The sequence below is a fragment of the Mastomys coucha genome, unplaced genomic scaffold (genome assembly GCF_008632895.1).
Source record: "Mastomys coucha isolate ucsf_1 unplaced genomic scaffold, UCSF_Mcou_1 pScaffold12, whole genome shotgun sequence".
In the NCBI taxonomy this organism is placed as follows: Eukaryota; Metazoa; Chordata; class Mammalia; order Rodentia; family Muridae; genus Mastomys; species Mastomys coucha.
In genome coordinates, this window is record NW_022196894.1 from 32,968,477 (window position 1) to 32,979,025 (window position 10,549).

Here is a 10,549-nt window from a genome sequence, read left to right on the forward strand (position 1 = left end):
CCTCCTCTTTAATCCCTCCCCCTCTTGAAGGTTATCTTCTCTCCTGTCACCTTCAAGGGCATGCATGCCTTCCCCAGGTTGCTCTAGCGTCTGGCTCAGCCACCGTGTGGTGTGGTTCGGAATCATAATGATCATAGGCCATGTCTGAGAGGCTCAGATACCCACGGGTGGAGTCTGCCTTCTAGGAGAAGAGTGTGGAAAATGCCACCTCCAGTCCCATGCGACATGTGGACTGTGGGCATCTCAGACCTGATTCTAGAAGTGTGCCCAACTCCATTCCTCTAAAAATCGTGATTGGGAGGGGTCTTTGCCTTGTAAATATTTACTGAGAACCTACTATGTGCCAGATGCTGCTATGAAAGGGGCTTACAACATGGGAAACATGGCAGCACACAGGCAGACTGGTGCTGGACAGGTAGCTGAGAATTCTACATCTAGATTGGCAGGCAGCAGGAAGACACTGAGACAGTTGGCCAGGCTTGAGCATCTGAAAACTCAAGTCCACCCCAACAGGCCATACCTCCTCCAACAGGCCACACCTCCTCCAATAGGCCACACCGCCTAATAGTGCATTAGGGAATGTCCAGTCCCCAGGGGAACGTAAGAACTGAGCAGATGGCTATAGGAACAGTGGCTTGACAACCCAGCCAGTTCTGTTGTGTTATGATGTGTATAGCATAAGGGGCCTGAGAGATGGCTCGGCTGTCAAGAGCTTGCTACTCTTATGGAAAGCTGGAGTTTGGTTCCCAGCACCTACATCTGGCAGCTCCCAACATCTTGTAACTTCAGCTCCAGGGAACGCAACACTCCCTCTGTCCTCTATGGACAACAGCATGCTCATGTACATACCCACATACATACATACATACATACATACATACACACATACACACACACACACACATATATATACAGATATATATGTATATATACATATATATATATACACAACATATAAATCAATGATAAATTTTTTTAAAACGTAGGTCTAGTGTAAGATCTATCATGTTTAAAATCTGTCCTTGTGAGGATAAGTTGCATTAGCTATAGTCAGTGTTGACAGCCACCCCATATCCAGAGCCATAGTTCCCAAACTGAAACTGTGTGGCCGTTAAACAGATCCCTGTGCCCCCCCAACCTCTGCTCTGGAAACCACCTTTCTTCTTTCTGTCCTTATCAGTTGGATTATTCTAGATCTCTCATGTAAGTAGAATCTAACAGAATTTGAGCTTTCGATGACTGGCTCGGCTCACCTGGCACAAGGTTCTCACAGTCCAACCAGCTTGAGGCATTTGTCAAGATTTTTTCCCTTGTCCAGTCTGAGTAATATTCTACTTGCAGATGGAATTCTGCCTATCCTTTCTTCATCTGATGCCCCCTGGGTTGTTTCCACCTTTTACAGCTTTAAGTGATGCTGCTTTGTGTGTGTGTGTGTGTGTGTGTGTGTGTGTGTGTGTGTACAATTACTGTTCACACCTCTGCTTTCAATTTGGTCTGGGTATATGCCCAGATGTGGGGCTGCTGGTTCATATGGTAAACTGGTATGATTTTTTTGGGTGAGGGGGTTATACCCCTCACAGGTTTCCTCACTCCAGCCTTTCTGACAGTACCTGCTCAAGGGCTTTGGCCTCTCCTCACATGGGCTCCACTAAAGGCCTCTATTTGTGTTGGGACACAGTATAAAGACCAGTGTGAAACAGAGCCAGCAACCAGCAAGGTCTTAGCTCTGAGCTCTGAAAATCAAGGCTTTGGCAAGCCAGGAAAGAGGAGACAGAGTAGAGAGAGGCATTGATGGATGAGCATGCCCAGTTGTGTTTCTGAGACAAGTTCAAATAGGTGTGACCTGTGGGTTGGATCGGACTAAGAACTCAGACATGGGGATTATTCTGAGTGGGCTAAGTCAAGATGTGGTGAAGAGAAGTGGGTAAGAATCAGGTTCTAAGAGAAAAAAAAGGGGTGATTTGCTCTCAGCCTTTCAAACATAAACGTTTTATTATATAAAGGATTATGTTTTGTAGTGAAATTGGAAAACGTAGGCGGGGTAGAGAAGAAAAGCAATTCACACAGATCTGGTTGATGGTTGCTGGGTCTTGGTTCAGCCTCCTCTGTGGGCCTCTCCTCCTAAGAGGCATTTCCCTGAGCCTGAAAGAGTGTCCCCAGATTCCATCGGTTTCTGTTCTTTGTGTGGGATGTGGGTAGGGGGGTAGCCTGGAATCTGCAAGAGGCCCCAGGGCTAGCTAGCAAAGTGGGTTGCAGGATATGCCTTGATCTGAGGTCCCCTGTCTTATCTTGGCCTTCTCCTGCTCCTGCCAGGGTAGAGAGGCTGTAGCCATATGGGGTAGATTCTCCCCTCGGTGGCATTGTACCATGATAGTGTCCTGTCCTTGGTCACCTTCCCTTTCCTATCCAGCCTGGGCCTCAGGTAGTTCTGACTGATACCAACTCATCTGCCCCCAACAGATATGAAGGATTCATTGCCCTCCTTTACCTGACAAGGCCATGAACCCAAGTGCCTCTTTAGCTGGGTGATTTGGAAAAGATTGAGTATAGGTGTGACAGGAGACAGCTCTGCTGGACACAAAGAAATGGTGTCCTGCACAGGCCTAGCCACTGAGGCTTCCTGCCTATACAGAGTGGGAACACCCCATGGTGCTTCTGGATCTAGTGCTGTCAGCATCTTAAGAGCTGGGCTGAGACTTTACATCACTTCTGTCTTGACTGGGCAGGCTAGCAGGGCACAGTTGTTAGCCCTGCCAGCCCACCGAGTCCTAAGTGCCCAGTGTGGCCTTCTGTGTAGGAGCTGGGCCAGATGTTGACAACTCATATGTCTCTTGGTAATAAGATAGGACAAGTGTAAGGAAATGCCTGTGGATAGAGCAGGGCTGTGGAGGGCCTGAACAAGTGTGGATTTTCCCCACGCCTGTAGAAGGCAGGCTAGCTAGGTAGTGACAGAGATTGCTCATTAGGGAAATACTCCCCATGTGGGCCTGGTCTCAGTCTAACAACTCTAAGGACCCACTAGTGTGGCCAAGAGGAACTCTCGAATGAGCTAATGTAAGAGCTAACATCTATGTGCTTGTTTGGGCTTGATGCTGGGCTATAAAGTGGCTTTAGAAACCCCCAGTGATATAGCCAGGAAACTCAGGCCCCAGAGTCTGTGTTGAGGAAACCCTATGAAACACAGGAGCCTCCATAAGGGACAGTCATAAAGCAAAATCCTCCTACAAAAAAAAACAGCGAATAAGCCTTTTCTCTCAAAGGTTGGATGTGTATGTAAGTAGCAGTTCCCACAGATTGGCCAGAGGGTTTGGGAGTAAGAGTTGAGGCCTCAGAGACCTTGTGTGAAATTCTCCCAACCCGCATTAGAGCCTGCTTGGCATGGCTCCTGGGTTGGCTGTGGGTAATCCTCCTCCTCCTCCTCTGAGAGAGCCTCAGAGGAGACACCCAGCAGCTGGAGAGAGCTCAGGTTTCTAAGCCTCTCTAGTGACAACCACACTGTCTTCTGGCCTTGGGAACCGTGGCCCACTGATTCTGGGAGGGCTGCTGGGGGACAGAACCCAAGTGTCATAGGCTCCTCTCTGAGGTGGCATGCTGTGATCCCAGGAGGCAGAAGGAGGGCTCAGGATTTGTTCTCTTGCTTGCCCTCAAGTCATGAGCATGCTCTTCCTTTCAATAAATCAGCATCAGGCATTGCTATGGCCGGAACTGTCTTCCTAGAAGATAAACTGAAGTGTTGACCCCCAGTAGTTGTAAATGTGACCTCCATATCTAAAATGTTGCTTTCCACAGTTTAGGTTATCTAGGGCCAGCCATATGCAAGAAGGAGGGGGGGAGGCGCTAAGTGGCACAGTAGGAAATTTTAAGAGAGAGAAAGAGAGAAAGAGACAGAGAGAGAGAGACAGAGAACACATTTATATACCTCTTGCTACAGTATATTGTTACACTGTCCCATTTTTATCACTGACCTCTTGCTATGTCTAAGTCATAAGCTAAACTTTATCACATGTGCCTGAGTGTATGGTAAAGCACAGGCTCTGTATTATCCATGACCACGGGTGTGCATTAAGGGATTTGGAACAGATCTCCACAGGTAAGAGCCTTGTACTTGTCACAGAAGTATGACTGTGTCGTTATGAGAGGAGGGAAGGGCCATGTGACAACGCACACTGAAGGAAAAGATCTGAACGGTGCAGCCTCCGACTTAGGAATGTCAAAGATTGACAGCCACCCCAGAGGGAGCACAAGTCTCAGAGGCAGCATGACCCTGGCCCCACCAGTGCCTTGACGTCAGACTGCCAGTCCCAGAGCAACAGGAGCATGCATCTCTGGCATTTCTGCAACTTTGTAATGGCAGTCCTTTAAACTAATATGGGCACCTGTGATGTAGGAGTTATTGCCCAGATTTGGGGATGGGGGTCAGGCTGAGGGCAAAGCAGACAGAGCCTGTGTTCAGTCAATCCCTCAGCTGCAAATTCTGTTGGGACTGGGATATAACAGTGAGCAAATGCGATGAGAATCCCTTCCTCAAAGGCCTCACATTCCAGTTAGAGGAGGCAGACAAGAACAGAATAAGTAACAGCCACAGTGCTAGGTGTGGTGGTCCCATGATAGACGGAGCCTGCTTTCCCAGATCCCCAGTAGAGGGGGACTATCCTGCAGATGGTATAGCACCCTGCCTATGCAGTATTCTCCCTGTCTCTGCTAAACTACGATAAACTTTAACTTTTCACTTAATTAAAAGGAACATTTACAGCTTCTCGTTGGCACTGCCAGCATCTCTCTCTCTCTCTCTCTCTATTCTTGAGCCATGGTAAAGTGAAATAAGGCTTCCTGAACATGTCACTGTGGTAGTCATGGCAGTGAATCTGATAGCTGAGACAACCACTAGGTTACTGTTGGGCAGGCAGCACACACACACAGTGGATATGTTGCTAGACGAAAGAGATGACTCAGGCCCAGGTGAGACTGAGTGGAAAGGAACAAGCCTCTCTCAAATGATGCAGAAAGGCACGTCATTTGGAACCTACAAATTGTTTATTTCTAGAGTTTACATGGAATGGTTTCAGACTACATTTGGCTGTAGGCAGCTAACTGGTAGGAGGCAAAAGAGTGGCTAGGAGGAAACTACTGCATATTGAATGGTCAAAGAGAGAATGCAATGGAGAAAGATGTGGGTGAGAAGGGCAATACACCTAAGTGAAGAGTTGCATGTCTACTTCAGGGTGGTGGGATACTGTGGAGAAGGTGCTATTTAAGTCAGTGTCGTGGTTCTAGTCTCTAGCTGCATATCGGGTGCATACCACCTGAGAAACTTCAAATACAATAGAACAACAATTAAACAATCACTGCAGAAGAGCCTCGCCCCTGATGGATTAACTTGGAATCCCTAGGGCTGGTGCTCTGAGCTTTCTCCACAGAAAAGCTCCCTAGGGGATCCCAAGGGACACCAGCCCAGGGACTGTGGGCTGCTGATCCACAGCGGTAAGAGTAGTGATGGAGAAAAGAGCTCACACAGCTGGCAGGGGCTTCTGGGGGTAGCCAGAGGCCCGTCCCCTGTGGGTGGCTCTGTGACCTTTAGTTTGAAGAAGGCTTAAGGTCATACAACCTTTGCCTCTCGTTCCTGGAGCTAGCCTCTCCCTCTTTTTTCTCTTCTGTTCTGCCTGGAGCTGGGGAGTCAACTGGTCCCATGGTAGTCCTGCTTCTGTAGGGCAATGGAGCTTTCTTCTCTCCCACTCAAGGGTCTCAGAGGCATAGTCCCAGGTGGACCCGCCAGGGAGTGTGGTGCCTGCGAATCTAAACCTAAAACAAGATGGTAACTGAGCAGAGAGGCTCACCGCTTCCTTGTCTTATGACCAATTGATCTTGACCCCAGTTGCTATTGGTTTTGATCTCCTAGGAGAGAAAAAAAAATCCAGAATAAGAATGTAACCAGTGCTTTTTTAGAAATCAAGAAGCCTTCTTCCTCCCCACCTGAGAAACAGTGAGAAAAGGATGAGGAGGCAGTATACTCTCTCCTAGAGTGTTCGGGCAGCCTCCCTCTAGGCAGTGAACCCATCTACAGGCAGGAAAAGTACCAGAGTTTATGAGACCCCACAATCCCATTCATCTCTCATCCACCGCCAAGATAGCCCAGGGGCCAGCTGTCTGATGCCCACACCTCTCACCGTATCCTTCTGTGGCCTATCTTCTCCATCTCTCTCCCTCCCTCTGACCAGTATTCTGCAATCACCATTGCTAGCCTAGATTGGAGATTGGGAGGCTGGAGGAGCCCAGACAAACGCTGGTGGCTGCCCCCATGCTTTTTCTCTGGGATAACCTGGCCCAAAGCCCGGAATGCCTTCCCTGATAGCCCAGCCCACTACCGTGTGCCCTGAAAGTTTTGCTCTGTGGGTTTGTGAGCAACTGTGGAAAATGTCCCCCAGAGTCATTGCCAGGGCACCGCAGGATGTTGTTACTCTCTGAGTGACTGGGGCTGACAGACACTCAAGGTACACTCTTGGAATGAACTTGCCTGTGTGGCCTTGGGCTGGTGAGTCAATATTTCTGTGCTTTAATTTCCTTCTCTTAAAAGCAAGTGCTAACCTCATAGGGTAGCTGTGAGGCTGGAATGAATATATGTAGGCGCATAAAGGGATATATTAATATATAGTGTATTATTTTACATTGTGCTGCTGGGGATAGAATCCAGGCCCTCAGGTGTTAGGAAAGCACCCATAACTTCAATGTATTTACAATACTTTTTTTTAAAATATATATTATTAAGTTAGTTAAATTAGTAAATATGGTAATAAAATAATAAATAAAGCATTTATTATGGGGAGGAATGGAAAATGCAGTCCAGAGTCTTTCTTTATTGAGCTTTCTTGGGAAGGGAAGTAATGTGGAGTAAAGAAGTGCTTGATTGGCCAGTTTGGATAATTCCAGGGACCACTAGAGTATGGGAGTTATCCCAAGATGCCCCTTAGCTATCCCTAGGTAATCGGAGTCTGTAAGAGTAGGGAGACTTTCACTTGGCTAGTCTGGGTGTAAAAAGTACGCACTAAGGTAAGCTGTTCACTGTCTCTGGAACCTGGCTGGCCACAGATAGCATCCCAATGAAAGACGCTTGCTTAACAGTTCAGGTTGGTCCAGTGGGAGGATGCAGGGACGACTCCTTGAGGTGATGTGGGTGTGGCACTCTGCCTGCAAGTGATTGCTCGACCTTACATATGCAGACTAATTCCACACCCCGTTAATAGTCCCAACATTCATGCTTGGTAAATAAAAAGATGGGCTGGAAGGATAGCTCAGTCATGAAGTCTGTTCAAGAATGGGACCTGAGTTTGGATCCCTAATTCACCTGCAAAAATCTGGGCAAAACAATCTATACCTGCAATCAAGAGCTGGAGACAAGCTAGCGAGATAGCTCAGCAGGTAAGAGCACTGACTACTCTTCTGAAGGTCCTGAGTTCAAATCCCAGCAACTGCATGGTGGCTCACAACCACCTGTCATGAGATCTGGCGCAGCTGCAGTGTACTTATCTATAATAATAAATAAATTAAAATAATAAAAAAAGAGCTGGAGACAAAAGGATGCTTGGGCTCGCCGGCCAACCAGTCTGGCAAGTGGGCAAGCTCCAAGTTCAGTGAGAAGCCCTGTCTCAAAAATAACATGAAGAATGACCAAGGAAGATTCCCCATTACACACACACCCCACCCATGTGTGCATGTGTGTGAACTCATACATATAAATATGGACATACGTATTCTCACATATAAGTAAACATTTTAATTTTAAATAAGTAAATAAAGGGCATGCTCAATATACCAGTAGACATTTGGAATAGAATTACAAAATATAATCAGTTATGCATCCTTAGTTTTTAAGTCTGTGGGTTGAGCCTCAGGAAGATATGCTGGGGAGCCTGCAGACTAGGAGGTAGAGCTTACTATAGTCTACTATGGTCTACTATGTCGTCTCTACGTCTCCTCTGAGGCCCAGTCCCTGGTGTGGGAGCTGCTGGGCTCTAGGGGGCTGAGTGAGGTGATGTGGCTCAGAGCCTTTTCTGCCAGACACCTATCAGTCTATGACAGTTAGAACATTTTGTATCCCTCTTAAGAAAGCAAACATGAACACTGTGGCCTCGAGACCATCCCTTGTGTGGTCGGTTTTAAAGAAAAGAGAGAGTTTCAAATTAAAGGACAGGAGCAAACAAGAATGAGCAAGGGCTGGTGTGGCTGATGGCACCCCTGGATGGTAAGGCTAGAGGCCCTAGCCGGAGAACCTGGGGACTTCCAGGTGATGTCAGGGGTGGGTGTTTACCTCTGTCCTTCCCTGCCCCGTTCTCAGTCTGGCCCTTCTAAAGGACTCCCCTTGGGTGGCATGGCTTGAGGTCTGCTTAAGACTGGGAAGTGATAGGTCTGCAAGGGTCCACACTTCCCAGAGCAATGTATAAAAGCCTCTCATACCCAGACCCCTTGTGGGTAGGGACAGGCCTGCAAGGTGACTAGGGATGGGGGTAGAGTGGCAGGGATGACCCAGAAAGTTCACCCTGTCCGCCTCCCATTCTCCTGCCTGGAAGTGAGAACACAGTGAAAGTTCAGCAGGACAGGATCAGGGCTTCCCCAGGTATAGGAGAGGCCTGTGCCTTTGCCCCCTACCCAGCAGCCATTAGGAGACCTTTCCTGGTTGTTTTGTTTTTTTGTTTTTTGGTTTTTTTTGTTAACTCAACACAAATCTATACATATCTGGGAAGAGAAAAATGTCTCCATGAGATTGGCCCTTAGGTGAGAGTCTGTGGGGCATTTTCTTAATTAATATTTCATATGGGAGGGGCTGGCCCATCGTGGGTAGTGCCACCCCTAAGTAGGTATCTGGAGCTGCCCAGTAGGCAAGGCGAGGAAGCCTTGGAGAGCAAGCCGCTAAGCAGCATCCTTGCATGGCCCCTGCTTCAGTCCCCGCCTCAGGTTCCTGCCCTGAGTTCTCACGCTCAGTGACAGAGTATGGCATGTAAGAAGAAATTTCTTTCCCAAGTTGCTTTGGGTCCTGGTGTTTTAGCACAGCAATAGAAAGCCTAACTACAACTCCCCCAGGACTCTTACAGCCTGTAAGCCATCCTAGAGCCTGAGGCACTCCCAAGGTCCGTGATACATCCCCCCACTTTACTCCCTCACAGAGGCCCGTCTTCATCTGTCCAGGCTTCTGTGACAGGTCCCACACTGGGAGGCTTGTAAACATCTCTCTCCCATTTCTGGAGTCCGGAAGCCTGAGTCTGCAGTGCCAACATGGCTAGGCTCTGGTGGGGGCCGTCTTGCAGCCTGTTCTCATAATCTCATGGCAGCAGAGCCAGGAAGCAAGCTCACCTATCCTTCCTTCTCACGAGCCACTGATCCATTCACAAAGGCCCCACCCACCCTCACAGGCTAATCATCTCTCCAAGGCCCTGCTCCTAACACCCTTACAATAAGATGCTAGGATTTACCGTATGGATGTGGTGGACAGACATCCAGCCTATAGCAAAGCCTTCTTCTTCCTGTCTCCCAGCATCCTGTTTGCTGACATCGAGGGCTTCACCAGCCTGGCATCCCAGTGCACTGCCCAAGAACTGGTCATGACCCTCAATGAGCTCTTCGCCCGCTTTGACAAGCTGGCTGCGGTGAGTCACCTTGAGTGCGGGCCAGAGGGTAGCTGTCAGGGGAGGACCCTGAGATCGAGGACGATAATCCAGGATTTTACTCTGCTTAGCAGTAGACTGGTGCCGGGCAGAGAAATCAGTCAGGCTGCAGAGTGTGTCTTTACGGCCCACACTATCTCTGGCGAGAGAGTTGGAGATGTCATCCCTGGCTTGAGGGAATGTGAAGGTCTATCTCCAGGCCTGCCTGCCCATCCCTGCAGCGAAATCTGTTTACCTGGGGCACAGCTGCGTTCCTGAGGAGGTTGGCTTAAGGGATGGGATCTGAACCCCCACCTGTAAGCAGCGGGGTGCCATCCCTAGAGGCTTCCAGAAAGAGGGTTCACCAGGGCTTAGACAAGAAAAATGGAAGTGACCCCTCATAGCAGGGAGTGGCAACCAAGACACTTATTACAGTGTCTGTCTACTGGCACCCTGTTTACAGACAGACTGTGGGCAAGTGACTACTGTGATCAGGGGGTTTCTGGGGCCTCTGAGGTTGCTAGATGGTAGTTTCCCATCACTGATGTTGAACAAGGTAGTTGGAGGCATGGTTGTCATCTGAGTGTTGGGTGGACTTCACAGGCTCCCCGTCTTCCACTGTCCCAGCTCCATGGAGTCAGAGTCAGGCACCTGCTGTAACTGATAATAATGGCTGGCCATCTCGCTCCCAGTTAGACGTTTGGTGTTAACCCACCTCCCTGCCCTCTCGGCACCTGCCTAGAAGATGAGGTGGTGGCAGCAGGTGCTGAACTCTGGCAGCTTCTTGGCGCTCGCTGGCTCATGTGTTTGCTAGCAAAGCTCAACATTCCCTTTGATAAACATCTCAGGCAGGCTGAGGGTCATGTGGGTTTTTGGCTCAAGTTCATTTCTGCCTGCTTCAGTCTTTTTTTTTTTTT

General features: G+C 48.7%; 1 protein-coding gene across 1 annotated transcript in view; it reads left to right on the top strand.

The window, feature by feature from the left end:
• Adcy5 (adenylate cyclase 5) overlaps nt 1-10,549 on the top strand; it is a 154,180-nt gene that overhangs the window by 107,325 nt on the left and 36,306 nt on the right. The window contains exon 4 of the mRNA XM_031363770.1: nt 9,524-9,635. Within this exon, the coding sequence (XP_031219630.1) occupies nt 9,524-9,635 (112 nt within the window). The remainder of the gene's footprint in view (nt 1-9,523; nt 9,636-10,549) is intronic.